The sequence below is a fragment of the Empidonax traillii genome, unplaced genomic scaffold (genome assembly GCF_003031625.1).
Source record: "Empidonax traillii isolate 1590-97213 ecotype Southwest subspecies unplaced genomic scaffold, ASM303162v1 scaffold625:size414109, whole genome shotgun sequence".
Lineage (NCBI taxonomy): Eukaryota > Metazoa > Chordata > Aves > Passeriformes > Tyrannidae > Empidonax > Empidonax traillii.
Genome location: NW_020955818.1, coordinates 38,705 through 57,442, shown reverse-complemented (window position 1 = coordinate 57,442; position 18,738 = coordinate 38,705). Strand labels below are relative to the sequence as shown.

General features: G+C 47.9%; 1 protein-coding gene across 2 annotated transcripts in view; it reads right to left on the bottom strand.

The window, feature by feature from the left end:
* Positions 1–6,370: 6,370 nt before the first annotated feature.
* Positions 6,371–18,738, bottom strand: part of ITM2A (integral membrane protein 2A) — a 12,570-nt gene continuing 202 nt past the window's right edge. Inside the window, exons 1-6 of one of the 2 annotated variants that reach the window (XM_027898823.1) lie at positions 16,020–16,164; positions 12,374–12,505; positions 11,977–12,165; positions 10,803–10,913; positions 9,582–9,732; positions 6,371–7,466 (exon numbers count right to left, since the gene is read on the bottom strand). In XM_027898823.1, the coding sequence (XP_027754624.1) occupies positions 7,378–7,466; positions 9,582–9,732; positions 10,803–10,913; positions 11,977–12,165; positions 12,374–12,505; positions 16,020–16,103 (756 nt within the window). In that variant the 5' untranslated portion in view covers positions 16,104–16,164 and the 3' untranslated portion in view covers positions 6,371–7,377. Of the gene's footprint in view, positions 7,467–9,581; positions 9,733–10,802; positions 10,914–11,976; positions 12,166–12,373; positions 12,506–16,019; positions 16,165–18,738 lie in introns of those variants that run through there. The other variant, XM_027898824.1, reaches the window with a different exon arrangement.

Genomic DNA, 18,738 nt, shown 5'->3' with positions numbered 1-18,738 from the left:
GCCATGTGGTTTGCAGCCATGTCGTGTATGGGGCTGTGTCTGGAGGGTGCTTATTCAGGCTTTCAGGTCCTCTTCTCACCAAAAAGGGGGCAAATTATTTCCCTTTCGCTGATAACTGACCCACAGATCACATCCACTCTTCGTTAACAGCAGCAGGATTAATTCCCAGTCAGAGGATCCAAAGCTTTCCAGACTTTGCGTTGGAACTCCCTGTGAGCAGAGTCAGAGGTGCCACCCAAGAGGCTACAAGTGATTTCTAAGAAAGGCTCAAATGTGGATGTATTTTGAATAATAACCTCTTCAAAATCAAACCACAGAAGCTTTGGGAGTCTGGGATTTCATTTGCACCTTCTTGTAAAATGTGTTTTTCTGTGAACATTTGAAATGTTACAGTTTGGAACTTAAAACGCTGTGACAAGTCTGACTTTTTATTTATGCCAATGTTGTTTTATAATTTATAGAAAAAACATAAATATTGTAGGAAAAGCATGTGAAGCCCAGAGAGTGTCAGAACACAGATTTTCTCCTTTTCTTTTCAAAAACTCTTCTAGATAACAAAACAAAACTCCACCACCTCATCCCTACGGGAATCTGAGCCACTTCTATACCTGAGTGAAGGCTGAGAAAGCACTGCTAAATCAAGGAAACCACAAAGTACATTGTAATACATTAACCATAGTGAAGAAAAATATTTATTTTTGTATTTCCTCTTGTATATAATAAAAAAAAAAACCTTTTTAAAAATGCTTTTTAAACGTGGTTCTTGGCCTATTTTTCCCTTTGCATCACCAGCACACACTTACGTGGACCAGCACGTGGCAGCGCCTCGGTTGCTGATGCCTCTGGAGCACCTGCAGAACGTTCCAGATGCTTTTGCAAAATTATTTTAGCTTCCCTCTTGTGACCTGGGGAGAAAAGCAGAGGGGTGGGTTTCCCAGGACAACAGGAATTGCTAAAGCTGCAGGAATCAAGCCCATCACTGTCCTTTCTGGTCCCTGTGGGAGGGGGGCAGGATGGCCCTGGCCACCCCCCCCCCCCCCCCCCGAGCTACTTTTAGCTCCTGAGGGGAAAAAGATGTTACATAAAGCAGTGTCAGAAGTTCAGAAATTGGTCAGTGAGAGAAACCTCAACAAGCTGATGTTTCCCCCCAGAAAATCCCATGGGTGCAGCCACTGCCTCAGCAATGGGGGTTATGCAGATTAGAATTAAACATCTCTTTTTACAGGAAGTTGGGTGGACTCACTGTGGGAGTGGAGATGGATTCAGGAGGGACCTGCCTGCCCTCCCTGTGACACCCCTCACCTGGACTTTGTTCTCCATCAGCCTGTTCAGAGCCAGCAGAAACTGAGGTTCCTAGGAAAATCTTTTCTCTGGAAAGATTTTTGAGTACTACAATCTGAATAATCTCAGCACAGGGCTGGGGACCTGAATGAGAACATAACCGAGAACACAAAAAAGAAAAAATACCCCAAAACATCCCTTTTACTCTGCATGAAGGATTTCCTCTGCCTGCAGCTCTCCCCCCAGAGGGCTGTTATCACTGAGGAGCAAAGCACTGAGGTCTCTGCCAATGCTCTCACCAGGCTGAGTCTGTGCTGAAGTGACAAGTGTCTGTGCTGAAGTGACAAGTGGCTTTTGGGCACAGAATTAGGTTTAATTTGGGCTGGGCCAAAGGAAAAGCCATTGGGGCAGCAGCACAGAGCCAGGGAAGGTCTTGGGGGACGCTTGGGCAGCTTAAGCTGTTTAGAAACAGCATCGAGGGTTTTGATAAGTCTTATTTACACATGAGACAAGGCAGACACAGGGCTGGTGTGAGCAGTTCTGGGTGTGTTTCCTACACTCCCATTTCCATGGGCTCCCCCCACCTCCTAGAGCTGCAGGAGATTTCATCACCCCTTTGGTGTCCCCTCCTCTTGCACCATGAACACACCAAAGGTCGTTGGCACAGGTCCTCCAGCATGGCCAGTGCCCTCTGCATCTCCTCTGCCATCACCAGCCACTGCTCATGAACCCAAAATACCTCCTTCCAGCATGAAAAGAGCTGATTTACAGCTCCTCTTACTTAAGCAGAATTTTTATCAGCACCAGGTTTTATTTGCTGTTTTGTCATCTGGTTGCTCAACATCCTGGGCAGCCTCCCCGTTTCTCTGTAACTGTTAGATTTTCCTGCCTGGGTTAAGCAGCAGCAAACTTTGACACATTTAACTGTACAGTTCACTTCCTTTTTTTGCTGTTAGAGCCTAAAAATGAGCATTGTCCCCAGCTGGCTGGGCACAAAGGCACTCACAGAGCACCTCCCCCGGTGCTGCTGGACACCACAGCTCACACCTCAGCAACCAAACCAACCCACAGCCAGTGGCCCACACATGAGTCCACCCTGCCCAGCACAAAAGCAAAGAGAGAAAATCTTGTCAGAGATGGTTTGAGAAAAACCTGACAAAGCAGTAGCTCCCGAGCCCCAACAGCCCCTTTTCCTGCCTGCCCCCAGCCCAGAGACACAGCAAAGCCTTCCTGCTTATCAGGTGCATCTGTGCTGCACTGAGAGCTGCTCTCCTCACAGCTTCACACAAGTCACAGGTCACCACTGGAGCGGGTGGATCTCTGGATGATGCTCCAAAGACATCTCCTCCTCTTCCCGACTCTCTGAAGGGGTTCTCTGTGGTGGAGCTGCGCTGGTGGAGGTGGCTCTGCAGCAGCAGGGTGTGTGGGTTGAGCAGAGCCTGTCCCCAGGGTTGGTGGCTCCTGGGGCACTGCTCAGGCCTGGTTTTCCCTGTAGATCAAGACCCTTGATTGAGGGAAAACAAAGTTTCTGGTTGAGGGCCATGAGCGAAGGAGAAAACAGTGAGCTCGGGGTCTCCACAGCCTTTAGAATCCCAGGATGGTTTGGGTGGGAAGGGACCTTAAAGACCAGCTGGTTCCACCCTCTGCCACGGGCAGGGACACCTTCCACTAGCCCAGGTTGCTCCAAGCCCTGTCCAACCTTGGACACTTCCAGGATGAGGCAGCCACAGCTTCTCTGGGCAACCTGTGCTGGGGCCTCCCCACCCTCCCAGGGAAGAATTCCTTCCCAATATCCCATCTAAACCTCCTCCACCCATGGATCTATTCCTGATGGAGCCCACACGCTGGTGCTCTCACTCCAGAATTAATGCAGCTGGTTCCATTCCAACAAGGGATTAGGTCTGTAGGAAGGAAGTTCCTTGTTCCAGAATCAGGTGGCCACCCGTGGGTTTGACCCAGAGCAGCTTCCAACGTCACCAGAACCTAAAATGGAACAGCCCAAGGGAACCCAAATGCTTCTGTAAGACACAACATCTACACCCATCTACAGTCAGAAGGAGTTCTCCTACAGTAAATTCACTTGTGCATCTGTTAATGTGGAACTTGGGGGTGTCAGAGCACAAAAAGAGAGAAAATACCCTTAAGTAAACAGAATAGTTGAACTGTAAGAAATAATTTCCTTGGGAGGTGGAGCTTAGGTGGAGAGCCTCTAATTATTTCAAGACAGGAAACACACCCTTCTGTACTGCCTAGGCAATATCACAAATATATGCACTTAATGAAGGAACAATTTTAATGAAATAACGTGGCTGCAATTATCCATATTGTAATTATTTTGGTTGCAGCCTGGAAGCTTCAATCAGTGCTGGCATTTGGGCTGTGTGCCACAGCTGGCAGCAAAGCCACCCCCTCCACGGGCTGGAATTAGGGCAGGCACAGCAGCTTTAATCCTTCCAGGCCTGTCCTGGAGCTCAGCCCTCCCAGGGTGGTCATGCAGCCCCCAAAGTGGAGGTTTGGGGGGCTGCACCCCATGTATGTGGCCCCAACCTGTGCCAGGGCCTCCTCACCCTCACAGAAAAATAATTCTTCCTAATATCTCACCTAAATTTCCCCTCTTTCAGTTTTTACTCACTCCCCCTTGTCCTGTCACTCTGGCTTCCCTGCTGGCCCCTTCAGATCCTGGAAGGTGCTGTGGGGTCTCCACACAACCTTCTCTTCTCCAGGCTCAACAGCCCCATCCCGTCTCCACAGGGGAGGGATTATCATCAACAACTTGGTGGCCTCCTCTGGCCTCAGTCCAACAGTTCCATGTCCTTCTTAGATGATAAGGAGACCAGAGCACCTCCCCTGTGGAGGCTCTGATGTTCTAAGTGTAGACCAGCACCTCCTGTAATGGAAGGGTCTGCCACCACCAGCCACCCACACCTCACAGTCACATGGAGAGCCAGGAGGCTTCTGCAAAGGTCAACGGCACCTCCTACGAGTAACAAACCCAAGCGTCTTCTTAATAATTATTTTTCTCTTGTGTCTTTCTGATAAGTGCCCCTAAACTTGAAGGAAAAACTAGATCATATGCAATGCTGGAAGAGGAAACTTCCAAAGCAGTGGACTGCCAGCTTAACATTGCTAAAGGTATTTAAAATTCACATGTAAATGAACAGGTCAGAAAAATAACCTGCAAGCTAAAATAAATTATCAGTACATCATTGCAGAGCTGCTGATTGCCCCGTGCACACTGGCTGCTTTTCCAGTAAACACACATGTAAAGGAAGCCATTACAGTAAATAAGTTTGCATTTGCAGCCCAGCAGTGTCATCCCTTCATCACCACACCCATGCCTGCAGCACAGCCCTCCTACCCTGACATTAAACTGGGGTTTGCACAGGTTACAGCTGTATGATTGAAACGATCTTACTAAGTAACAACTAAGCAAAGACACTAAACACCAGCTAAAGGAAGCTCTGACCAAACCATTTTAAGGTTTAATTTTGGCAAAATACCTGAAAAACTCCATGCTAGACAAATACACCAAGTCTTTACCGGTTACACACACTTTACACCCAAAGGTTTGCTGCCTGTGCCATCTGCTGGTGCAAAGGGCTCCAACTTGTGCTCCCTCCTGCTTCCTGCAGACCAGCTGAACGTGGGAGCTGCTCAAAGCCAGACACAGCACGAGGAGATCCCAGGAATACCTTAAAGCTCCAGTATTTTGGCTTGGACAGCCAGCCCAAAAGGCTGAGGGGCAGCTCCCAGCCCAGCTCCTCTCTCAGCACCAGGGCAGGTACGAACAATCCGTTCCTGCGTGTCCTGGCGCCCTGCCCGGAACATCTGATGACTTCTCAAGGAACTGACTTCATTGCTTTTAAAAACTTTACCAGGCAAAGGTAAGAGAAAGTGTTTCAGCCCCTCTGGAAGCAGGTCCAGCACTCCTGTACGTGGCTGGAGGTGGCCAAACTCTGCACAGACACTCTGAGCTGGAAGGAACAATTGCTGGGGTCTGTTTTCCATAAAATCAACCCTCCTGCTGCACAAAAGTGCTTCTTGCTCTTCTCAACCAACACATTTCCAAGCCCTTCTGCTCCAGGCCACCAAAACAAACCCATCCTGGTTATCTCCCCAGACAATCCTGACTTGTCCAAGCACACAGCAAGTCCGGAGCCGAGACTTCCCAGTGCAGCTGCTTCCCCCAGTAAGACACCTGAGGAAAGCAAACCTGATCCCGTGACAGTGATTACCGCTCCCTGCAGCATTTTATTTCAGTAAATTCAAGTATATAATGAATACTCTCCTACACACACTATTTTAGAGCCAAAGCTGTAGTTTTGGGACACATCCTCTGCATGGCATCACCCAACACCTCGGGGGAAGAGCTGTGTTGGTTTGTGTTAGAACTCCTGTGTTCTCCTTTCCTCTGCAGAGTTTCATGAGCAATGACTGACTCCTACAGCCACTTCTCACTGTCCCCAGTCCTCTGCACAGAAATCCTGCTGTTTTCCTTCCAGCTGTGTAATCTCAGCCACTTTCCAGGAAAGCCAGAAGGGTTCAGGACACACTTTAGCTCTTTGAGTCACAGACATTTCACTGCAGGACTGTCCTCTCTGAGCTCTCAGCCTAGCAGAGCTCAGGGGCAGAGCTGACCCCAAACTGCTCATTAACCCTCCACTGTCTCAGTCTATCAAAAACAACCCCCTCATTAACAGTGCCCTGGGCACAATGGGACAGGCCAACCTTCCATCACAGCCTCACCAACATCAATATTCAAATGAATGGCTCAATACACCCCTGCCTTGCTGTGCCCCAAGTGCTCTGCTTGGCTTCCAGCACTGAACACACCAGGAGCTCCCCGTGGGGTCACGGCTGCGTGTCACACAATATTCTCACTTGGACTGAGGTGTCTTTTCTTCCCTCTGCTCCTCCAGCTTGTTTGGCACCACAAAGCATTTCCACAGCAACAGGAAGAGGAAATCCAGCTTCACAAGCTGAAAAAAGAGGTTAACAGGGGTAAAAGGAAAAGCACTGCATGCTGCCCCAGGCCCACAGCATCACTCCCCTCACCTCTGAGCACCAGGAAGTCACACAAACACCGAAATTTTAGAGAAACATTTATTATAGGGTTGCAGAATTTATGCCAATATAAAGTCCCTTAATAAAACTCTCGAGTTTATCAGCTGCAGGACACTAACTCTTGGTTATCTTTAAACTGCAGCTTTCAGAAAAAAGGAACATTGCTCTGACTGCAGCAGTAAAGCTACTTGCTCATAAAAAGTTGATCTAAAAAGTTTATATAAGCCCGAGTAGTTTAAGTTTACAACTACAGTCACATTCACAAGTGAGCTATACCAGAACAGATCCTTGAAAGAGGAAGTTACAGGATAAACCAAGTCCTAAACCAAAAATACTGACAAGCTTTAAGAGCAACTCTATCCAAATCTAACAACTAAATGCCACAAAACCAAACCAAGGGAGAAAAACTCAACGTAAGCTGGGGGAAGGTTCCAAATATACATACGAATTCAATACAGTAATTGCACAAAAGAAACAGGGTAGTGTTAAAGGTTTCTGGTCACTGAGCTGGGATTTTACATGCTTCACACATGGTCGTTAAAATAAACCTTTAATGATCCAGATCGGGGGGCTGAGCCGGGATAACGGAGTGCAGAGCTACTCTACAGGACTACACGAGATGTGCAAACCACAGATTATTAATATTAATCATTCTGTGAAAGTTAAGGTGAACATAACTGGTTCCAGCCAAGGAACTGGTTAACATTTTTATATATATATATATTTTTCTGCCATTCCCAGGTTACACTAAATCAAACACATTCAACAGATAAACTGGTATTAGCCTTCTAAAAAAAAAAAAAAAAAAACCAAACCTTACTCAAATTTTAAGTTTTACATGAGACAACTAAAAAGTTATACCAAGGATCAACGAAAGCTGAAATGGTGACTTTGTCTTTTGAAATACAAGCAGTACACAGAAGATGCATAAGGCTTTTGATTATCACTGCACGGTTTAATTTCAGAAGTCGATGTCTAATGCTCAGACTTCCCGAGGGAGGTGTGAACAGGTCACCTCTCATCCGCCGCCCTTCACTGCTGACAGATCTTGGTTTCAACAACGAAAGAGTTTTCGAAGTGTCTGATGGAGTGACAGTTCTCTGCTGCCCGTTTCTGCACACCTGGGGACGAGAGAGAGTACAAGAGCTGAGTACAGCACAGCCACAGCCCAGCAGCAAGGACTGCCAGCTTTATATCATCACCCACAGCAGCAAGATACCATCACTCAGTACATGGCGTTTCTTCAGCCAGGAGTTGCCAGCAGAGCCTGGCATTGGGTTGTTTTCCATCAGAAATCCCTCACCCATGTGCATTTCCCAGGGTTGCTCTGCAGAGCTGCCTTCACCTTGGGAGGATGTGCCACTCAGCTGATGACCTCCCTCAAGTTTTTCCTAACACTACTAAAGTGATTGTCTCTATTTTGGGCCATGCCAGCATTGGGTCTGACCCAGGCAGTTTACCTGCATCACCTGACTCTTTACTAAAGGACAAGAACAGAGCAGTTCTACAATCAAAGACAAGCTGCTCACCTAAAGCACTTCAACTTACAGGAATTAGGAGAAGATTTACAGATTGTTTAATAAGCAGAGAGTGTTCACAGGAAGCAAGAGAAGCGCTAGCTCTTAAACCCAACCCAGCAGGGCACTGCTGTAGTTTATAAACACTTAAAACACAGGCTGTGCTGCAATTCCAAGGCATTAAGATGAAGTTTCCAATGTCCATCTAACAGGATGGCCTGTCTGGTTTCTCCCATGCCTTCGAGTTAGAAATCCAGGGAACTGCCACAGAACCTGAGGTCAGTTTGATCCAAGAGATCACCCAGGAACTCTACAAGATCCAAGAGCCAAAGCAGCAACAGCTACACGTGAGAAGCTAAAGGAGTTTATCCATTTCTGTTTTTTCTATGTGTGCATGGCTTGGACACATTGCAATAAAGATGTGATTTATTAACAACAGCAACAATAAATGTGATTGGGAAGGCAAGACAAGCCCTGAAGAATTTTCTCCTCAGCAGCAGGCTGCTGTTTGACTTGACTTTCCGCCCTCTCCCCTCCTCAAGCTAACAAGGAGAGTTACAGCACAGCAACAGTACCAGGAAACATTATTCATTTACCAGAATCCTTTTGTGCAAGAATTCTGCAGAAGTCTTTTTCTCTGCAGTGAAGATGTCAACAACGTGCTCTAGCAGGATGATTTAAGGAAGCATCAGAAACACTCTTCACAGTACTGTCTGCAGACTTGCAGTGACAGCAGCTGTCAATTTAGCCCTGTTCCCAAAAATCACCCTCCCAACAGCTCATAGACACATGCCTCTCCCTCCCAAGAGGGCAGCAGTTCCTCTCCCTTCACGTGCCCTCCACCATGAGCTCCAGAGAACTCCTTTCATGTTCCCACACCGGGGGCCTGCCCTGCATCCAGCACAGGACACTGTAGCAAACAGCACATGTGGCTCCTGATGCTGCAACTGGGCTGAGGAACTCTTGCCTAAGAGCTTGGCAGGAAAACAGGAGCAGAGAGTTCCAACAAACCAAACACTGGCATTCTGAAAGGCTCTATCTGACAAAGGATTAGCTCCCTGCCTTTGGTGGGAGCAGCACATATGAAATGATTGAAGAGCTACAGTGAACCAAAATTCACAGCCCCGGATTTCTGCACCCCAGGCCTGCTCCCATGTCAAAGCATTGACACCTCAGGCTCTTCCTCAGAATGGCAGGGTGGCAGGAGGAGACAGGCAGTGAAGGAACGGCTCAGCAGCTCCTCTGAAGTGCCCTTCCTCTTTCAGAGAGGAAGTCTGGGATGTCCGGAGCTCTCTGGTCAATTACTTTGTTTTTCAGAGCAAGTCAAGCAGAAGATAATGTTTGTACTCCCTGTTCCTGTAACCCAGTTTCAGACAGGACAGCGGCAGGATAAGCTGCACCTACAGAGACTCACGTTATCTCATGGATTATATGAATTTTGGGGCCATACTAACTTACAATTTCAACCAAAAGTTGGAACAGAAATAGGCTTACATTCCAATTTGGTTTGGGCATGTGACCTGTAATTCTGTAAGTGAAACTTTCTCAGCATGTTCAAGTGACACACACATGGAAACAGGGGAAATACCCAGCACGTCTATGCTCAGCCTCAGCTCATGCTGAGCACTCAGATTCTCAAGTGTAAAAACTCCCAGGGTTTAAGAATCTCCCTCTTGCCTTTTGAACAATAGATTTATTTCGCTGCTGAAGGGAACTTACCCATGATCTGGTCTCTGCGTTGAAGTCTGAAGGTCTCTTTTCCCACACAGAGCTGGTAGATGAAGATGCCCAGATCAGACACATTATCAATCTCCTCTGTGACCACCATCTCCTCACGGACCAGGTAGGTCTGAGGCAGGTAAGAGCCAGTCTGAAAGAGAAAACACCTGGAGATACAGACCTCTGCTAACAGACAAACCTCTACATTTTCCTCCTTGCTTTGGAAGGGCTTCAGGCTGCAGATTTCAGCTTCCCTTCTCTTTAATACTAAGATATGCTGGGCTTGACCAGCTGCATACCAGAGGAGTTAAAACCTGACAAAGGCCATTTCAAACAGTTGCAGTTATATCCAAACAAAGCACAGTTAACCTCAACACTGCCGGCCTCACATGCAGCAAACGTAAACAGAACCTGGTCAAGTTTATTTGTGCACAACCAAGTCTGCAGTTACAAGAGAAACAAAGTATTGTGAAAGATTCCAGGTTTGAGGCGATATATTTCTAATATTAAAAAAAAAGCACTACAAACTTCTTCTCACCCCTCACAAGCAACTCCTACAAACAGGGGCAGGGAGACACACTTAAAAGTTTGTCTTCAAGAAGCTAAAAAAATTATGCAACAAGCTAAACAAGACCAGTGGCCTCTGGAATTAGGTGTAAAACATCAACGCCTTTTTTAAAAAGTCCATTTGGCACCCGATAGCTGAGTATTGCATTTAACTGGGAAGTAGCAGCAAGCTCTATGAACTTGACCCATAAGTCACCTTGGAAAAACACCAGTTTTAGTGACTGAAGGGTCCAAATGCTTGTGGTGAGCTCATAACTGCAGTGCCAACAACAAGGGAACAAATTACCATTGTTCTTTTTATCAAAACTCTCACGGGGTAAACGAGCTTTCCGGGAGGAACTTTCAGGTTTAGGCTTTCAATGATTTTTGGAGCTTTATCAAATTCCTTTCTAACAGCTAAATTTAACCTTATCTGCTGGTTGCTTTCAGCTCTCATAAAGCCAGGTATTAATAAGAGCATTAGGCATGAATCTACTCAACATAATATCCACTGACAGCTGGCCTTAACTCCAGCGCAGTGACTGAGCCGGGGGATTACGGACTGGGATGGCAGGAGGACTGTTCTAGCAAGAGCCCAGAGAGTTCAGGAGCAGCACCAGCTCTCTTATCAAAAGCCATCTTGTCAGCACAAGTCAGCAGCAAAGCTCCACGTACCGCCAGCTTTGCGAAGAGATCCATCAGGTTCCTCGGAGGCATCACTATGGACGTGTTCAGCGGGATCACGTAGCAGTTGCCCAGTTGCAAGTCGAGATACGCCGTCAAAAGCTGTTTTAAAAAAACAAGGTTTCAGTTAATTAAGGGGGCCTTGGATTATTAAAACACAGCTTTACGAGGACTAAGAAGGAAGCTGAAGAAGCTGAGATCACACACAGCTACTCTGAAGCGATGCATTCAGGAACTGTCTACTGTGAGAACTGAACTGTTACCAGTTTTGCAAGCCAAGAGTGGTTACAGTGATAGTTTACAAAACTTTTGTACAGAATAGAGTGCTGACTATAAAAGCAGTTTTTATCATAATTCTGGAGGAGCACAGTTTGTACTAACACAGAGGAAGTATTTGTGATCATGCTCTCAAAACTGAAGAGGTCTAATTAGGCACGGTGCAAACAAAAGGTAGCCAGCTGCTGAAAAACAATCATTCCCCGTAAATAGTTCTTCAGAAGTATTAAGCCCAGAAGGTCTTATCAGCATTATCACTGAGGACAAGAACTGCAGAAACTAGAATTATCTATTTATTCTATCAGCATTGCCAAGTTTGGCTTTACAAACAACCTACCAAAGCTTTTACAGCTGACTAAGGATAAATGTTAATACTACTGACACGACTGCAATAAAAAAGTCAAATTAAAGCCATCCTCCCATCTTTGCCTTACGGAAAACCCACGCAACTAACACAGCATTGTCACGTTCAAGGTTTCAGCTGCTTCAAGTGTTTTTTTCAAGTCCCTTCTCCAAGGCCCACACCTGTTTGCAATTCTGCATTTTGCTGTAAGTTTGGCAAAGCCTTAGCTGAATCCTGTTTGTTATCTCACATTTACAATATTCTTCTACTCTCACGGCCATTTACAGGGGGTCCTCACCAAACAGCAAGTGGCACTTCCAGATATCCCATGGGCAGCAATATTTAAAATTGAACTGCAAGATGTATCTTCCCGAGAAACAACTCAGGGAGGGGAGTTCACCCCCACAGTGACTCTGACACCCTTGCGAAGTCAATCCTATTGCAGGTTCAAAGGGTCAGATCTCCCACACTTAACCCATCCCTGGTGAGCAGCTCCTGCTGACAGAGCTGTGAGGGTTTGAGTGCCACCCCGGGGCTGTGGCTCACCCTGTCGAAGTCGTGCACGATGGCGGCGGGGTCGCTGTCGGAGAACTTGGGCACGGGCACGTCGATGATGGCGATGTTGTCGTCCTCGCGGATCTCGGCCTGCTCGGCGATGGGCAGGAAGTACGGCTCGGCCGCCCGCTCCCGGCCCTCGTTCTCAAAGTAGCACATCTCCCCTCGGTACACCTTGTGCTGGGAGAGCAGCATGGTTAGGCACGGCACGGGAGCTTAAAGCTGCATTTACAACAGCTCTGCTGTGACACAGCACAGGGCTGTCCCACCTGCAGCACCGCAGTCCTCATGTCCCACTAACCTGAAGGTTTTCTAGTGCAGTGTTATCCATTTATAACTACACTCTTATATTCAGTGCTGCTTATACAAAAAAGAAGTTGGAGATTACCTTGGGCATGAAGTACTTGTAGATGCAGGCTCCTCCAACAACCACCCCTGCCAAGATGAAGGCCAGACCCAGCAGAGTCAACAGACATCTTCCAGACGAGCTTTCACCCCTGTGTGTGGCAACTTCTGGGTCCTTGAAACAAAGAGGGATGAGAACTTAGAAAATGCAGCTGCTCTCGATTTGAAGGGAGATGTTATTGACTGCTTCACTTCAACCCACCATCTTCTACTCCTTCTAGCTGTGAGAATTGCAAGCCAGCATCATATAATAAAAGCACACTTATATGAAATATTACTGCATCAGACTAGGATCAATATTCAAACAGTCCTGAGAGTATTTTCTTAGTTAAGATGATGTTTTCTAAACAAACCTTTGTCCAGAAATTATTTTAGGTGTGAGAAATTTAAGTAACTCTAATAAAAGATACGGTGCTGCAGCCACAATAGAGTTCAAGGAAAGCAGGATTTGTAGATCAAGGTCATTGAGGCACAGAGTGTATTCAGGCCTCTTCCCTCTCCTCCTCTTGCTATCACGTGCACTAACATTACTTTTCCTCACAAAGCTGGATTAAGAGGAGAAGCCAAGATGCAACTTTGTTGGCTGGGGAACAGACAACTGGCACGAGTCACCAGGTTTCAGAACTTTTAATATGCACAAGCAAAGTCCGCTCTGAAAGAAAACCACTCGTCAGCTTAAACTCAGCTTCCAACTATGCCAAATAAAAACAAGGCCCTGTGGCACATCCTACCCTGCAGCTTCAAAATCCTCTCTCTTCTACCCAAATCCCAGGGGGTTTTGTTTCTAGCGGCCTGAAACGTCCCTCTTTAGTTTAAGAACTTGTTTTCCCCCCTCCCAGTGTTCCCTCAGACACAAGATGACTGCACCCAAGGGAAGCTGCTCTCACGTAAGGTGCTGGTGAGTTGAGCAATACCAACCACAGAGGCAGTGGCGGTGTGTGAATGGCAGATTTAACCCTCCAGAGTTCCTTCAGCACCTTCCCAGATTTCCAGGTGAAAGGCTGACACAAGCCAAGCGGAGACGGGAACAGCAAAAGTACTTTGGAACACCAAACCATCAGAAGAGACATTTCCTTTGGGCAAACACACACTGGGTTTAGGTCTTTCAAATGAAAACAAAAAAACAAAAAAAAACCAAAAAAAGGCAAAACCCAAGAACAACCAAACCCACAACGTTTAGATAAGCTCTGTATTTGGTCAGGTATGTCCCTTTAACAATTCCTGACTCTGGGATTTAGTAGCTCACTTTCAAGACCTGCTCTTTGTACTGCTCAGGAAGGAAGAAAACTGGATTTCACAGTAAAAGATCTTTTCCTGTGAGGTGTTCCCAGAGTCAGGGGCTGGACTGGGCACAGCAGCTTCCACGGCCTTCATCTGGGTCCCACAATCTGCACTCCCAGAGAACACAACACACGAAGGGACCTGTGCTCACAACGAGCCACGGCACTATCACCAAGGCTCCACATATTCCCCTGCTCAGCAAGATGCAGCAGCATAAAAGTCAACCATCAGTTATGCGAGTCCTGAAACAAAACCCGAGCTGTTTTGTGAAAGTCAATACTCCCACATTCCACTCGCACATCCTCCAAACACAAAAATGTTGCTTCAGCAAGACACAAGCTGCTGCAATTGGCTTGATAAGCATTTGCTCAAAACAAAACAAACCTGAAAAGGCAAACTCAAACCCTAACTTCAAGTCAGGAATATGCCACGTTCATATGGCACTAGGTGAAAAGCATCTTTCAGGGTTAACCAGCTTTATTAGTTCTGTTCTCTTCACATTCTCCCACCTTCACCTACACCTTTCAGTGCCTTACTCATCCAGCCTGTCACTACTTGAACACACCAGTCTGCAGCAGTGTTGGCACCCCAGCCATCCCAGTGCCGGGATGATGTCGACAGGTAATTAGCTCCACTTGCAGCACACCTATTTCAAACAAAGCACAGGGATTTTATAGCACGTTAAGCAGCAATGTGGGCAGCTCAACCTGAAGAGCTGACAGAGCTGAGAACACAGCGAGACTTTGCTCCAGCGGGTTACAAAACCTCTGCTCAAAAATAACAGATAAAAAAAATCATTAAAAAACCTACACAGAAAATGCAGTTCTAAACTGCAACAAGCTCAGAGCTTGTTATAAAGGAGGAGTAAGAGAGGAAAAGGAAAATCACTTATTTTAACACTGTTGCCAGTCAGTCCCAAAGAGTCTGCAGCAGGGAGGGTGTTCTGCAAGCTCCAGGGTTTTGTGCAGATATTCCAGGGGACTTTTATTGTGCTGTTTCAGCCAACATGAGCCCTTAAGCTTGTTTGCTCTGCACAAATATTCCAGCAAAAGGAGACATTAACAACCACTCGAACAAGTTTGTCTTGGAGTAAAATTATGAACTTGATGTTTACAGGCAACTCCAAGCCCTGAAGTCAGACTGAAGGGTTGTTAAAAACCCACGTAGTGCAAACACTGAGAATATTCCAAATTGAGAGGAGCAGCTCCCACAAGAAGAAAAAAAGGAGTGTAGGTGTTTATTAGAACTATTATGCTCAGAATTTACACAGTACAAGGCTGTAAATACATATATAAGAAGCTGCCTCAGGAGTAGCTGATGAGTTTGTCCCACAAGAAACTGGTTAATGACATCTTCAAAATTTAAATTATTTATCTACCCTGTTTCCCTACTTTCTCTCCCTCCTTTTGATCTTGCAGCTCGGTGCTACTGTATTAAATATGCACACATAAAACTCCTACAGCTCAGAAGAGTGCACTGCGCAATAAAATCACTCTACATCCCTTCTCCTTCCAAAGGGAGGCTATTTCAGGTGAGGCTGAGTGGGCTGGAAGGCAAACTGCCTTCCTGATTACAGCTTAGAAGAGGAAAAAAAAAAAAAAAGAAAAAACCAGACACTGTAGAGTCCAGCTCCACAAGTTTTGTTGTTGCTTTTTTAAGTTTCCTTACTCCCTCATTATAAATAAACTCGGACCACCCCACATTCCCCTTCCAGAGCCACTGCTGTATTTACCTACAGGCTGAGCTTCCCCGACTAAAAAAGCAGGGCAACCTTCACAACGAAATCTCCCACAAACCGGGCAGTTTCCCCCCGAGCCAGGGACGCGCGGCTCACTGGGAAAGGAACAGCCGACCGCAGGGCGCTCGCCCGGGTTTCTATTTAAAACCCTTTATGGCAGGTTTCTTAATTTAAGCGCCACTCAGCCGCCCGGCCGGCAGGCTCCGGGCGCCGCAGGACGAGCGCTGTGCCGCTTTGTTTGCCTGCGAGGCGCTGCCGGGGGGGGCCCTTTCCCCGCGCTCCCCCCCGGGCACGGGCCGGGAGGTTTTAAAGCCCCGTCAGGAAACGCGGCGCTGGCTCGGGCCCAGCTGCGAGATAAACACCCGGGGCCGGCCGGGGGTGCCGCGGGCCGGCTGGGCACAGCACAGCGGTACAGCGCGGCACAGCACCGCGGCCCCTCGCCCTGCAGTCCCCCCGGGAGAGCGGCCCCTCAGAGCCGGGGCCCCACACGGGCCCCGCGGCCGCCAGAAAATGGCGGCGGCTTCACCCCCCCCCCCCCCCCCCCCCCCCCCCCCCACACCACAACACCGCCCCGCTCCTCCCGCCGCCCGCGACACCGCCGCGCCCGCACCTTGTCGGCCACGAGCGCCTCGGCCGCCTCCTTCTTGGGCTCGTCCTTGAGCGCGAAGGGCGAGTTGAAGGCGATCTTCACCATGGCGCCGGCGCTGCTGCCGCGTCCCGGAGCGGCCGCGGGGACAGCGCGGGGAGGGGCGGGGCGGGGGCAGGACACGCCCCCCCCGCCGGCCCCGCCCGCGGGCGGCGCCCCCTGCTGGACAAGCGCCTCACGCGGCCCTCTCGGTGCCCCCACACCTTCCCCTCGGGATTGTCGGACGGGAATCGGTGGGATTGTTGGGGTGGAAAAGAGCTAGGGAGCATCTAGAGAACGTCTAGACCGACCTCTGAGCAGTTGTCAACCGCCTTGTCCTACAGCCCAGAGCGCTGAGTGCCACGGCCAGGACTACCTTGGACACCTCCAGGGGTGGGCACTCCAAACCTCCCTGGGCAGCACCTGCCAAGGCCTGACCACCCTTTCCAGGGACAAATTCCTCCTGATGTCCCACCTGCCCCTCCCCTGGCACAGCTGGAGGCCGTTCCCTCTCCTCCTGTCCCTGTTCCCTGGAAGCAGAGCCTGACCCCCCCCCCGGCTCCCCCCTCCTGGCAGGGATTGCAGAGCCAGAAGGTCCCCCCTGAGCCTCCTTTTCTCCAGGCTGAGCCCCCCCAGCTCCCTCAGCTGCTCCTGTTGCTCCAGCCCCTTCCCAGTTCTATTCCCTTCCCCAGACTCGCTCCATCCCCTCAGTGTCCTCCCTGAATTGAGAGGCCCAGACCTGGACACAGCATTCAAGGTGTGGCCTCACCAGTGCCCAGCACAGAGGGACAATCAGTTCCCCAAATCCTGCTGGTCCCGCTATTCCTGATCGGGGCCAGGTGCCACTGACCGCGACATAAACCACTTGGGGTGACCCAAACTCCCTTTTCTCCTCGTGTTTGTAGGGAGGGCTGCACCCAGAAAGAGATGAAGAGCTCCGTTGAACGGTGTGATGGGCCAGGGATGGGGATATTTTTATCCAGGTATCCCCCTGCTCCTGCGAAATACAGCTCAAGGGTTCTATAACAGCCTAGGAGGCAGAGAACGCATCACCATTCATTTAACATCTCCAAAGAGGGACAATCACAGGATCACACAGAACCTCAGGATGGTTGGGGTTGGAAGGGACCTCTGCAGATCATCCAGGCCAACCCCCTGCCCAGGCAGGGTCACCTGGGGCAGGTGACACGGGGACACATCCAGGTGGGATTGGAATGTCCCCAGAAAGGGACACCCCCCCCCAGCAGCTGTTCCAGGGCTCTGCCACCCTCCATAGATAGAAGTTTTTCCTCACTTTGAGGTGGAACTTGTGGTGTTTTAGTTTATGGCCAGAGCTCTCCAGATGTGGCCTCAGTAGGGAGAATAAAACATTTCATGTATTAGACTGTCTGAAACATTCTCCTTCAGATGGATGGAAATCTGTGTCTGTCCCACTGGAGTTTGGCTTTACAGCTCCAGAAAGAAATCTGGTTTGAATCTGGTGCCCACACCACGGACCCCTCCCTTGCAGACAGCTGTAATTAAACAGAGCTGAACACTTATGCAAATATTGCAATAAGTAAATCTTCTGAGTGTAAACAACATGCAGTGTGTATTCCAGCATTCAAAGCATGTTCCTGTTATTCCACAGATGCAATTCACTGCGTTTCCTTTCAAGATCATAGGCTTGATATTGCTGCCTTTCATGTCGGTAAGAATTTTGACTTTGACTTCAGTCAGAGGAGAACAAAGTCTTCTGTATCTATTTAGTCTGACTTGGTCTAGTACCAGAAAACACTTTAACCCCATTTTACCAAGAAACCAGTGAAAAATCAATTTTCACACTTCCTTGCTTTAGCATGTTAGGAATAAGTCAAGCTATGCTCTCAAGGTCCCTGAGGCACAGATTTGGGACAGATTAAGAAGTTTCTCCATTTTTTCTGTCCTTACACAGCTGACACCAACTGTCAACTCAGTCAGTACCTGCTCCTTCCAAACACACCTCCTCCTACAGGAATCTGAGTGCATTTTGTAGAATACCAGGTTGGGAAGACAAATTCCATCCCAGAAGAAAATTCAGATTTTTTTTTTTTCCATCCTGAAATCATCAGGCTGAATAAATATTAGAGATCTCCATGGATGACTCCACTGCTTCATCTCTAAAATGCTTTTGCTTCTTAGTCCTGGCCCAGTTTTCTTTCAGACTTTTGTCATTTATTGCAGGTCAGGCCTGGAAATCCCAAGACATCTAAACAATGAATATCACTTCTTCTTTGGAATTCTGTAATATTTCTGATTTTCTTTACTAATAAAACACTCTGGGTTTAGTTTACTGATATTTATTCTGAGATCGTCTTTATCACCTTGACTGGCAAGAGATTATCCCCTGATCCTTAATTATCCTTTCAATCCTTCTGGTGTCTGTAATGTTAAGGCAACACTGCTTAAAAAAAAAATAACAAATATATGGAGTAAATGACTTAAAGACTGAGGGAATTTGGCCAAAAGAAGGGAGAACTGGTGTGCTGGGACAGCTGGGTTCTGTTACCTTTAATTTTACTCACAAAGAGGACTGAACTGTGTTTCTTAAAGGTGACATTAAACCCCGACACCTCCCATTTGGTGGTAGCGGTGCTGTAAGGAGCCCAGACAGTCTAAGAATATTAAAGACCAGGGTTTGTAAGGTGAGGTGGTGGCTTTTATTGCACCAATCCCATAATCCCAC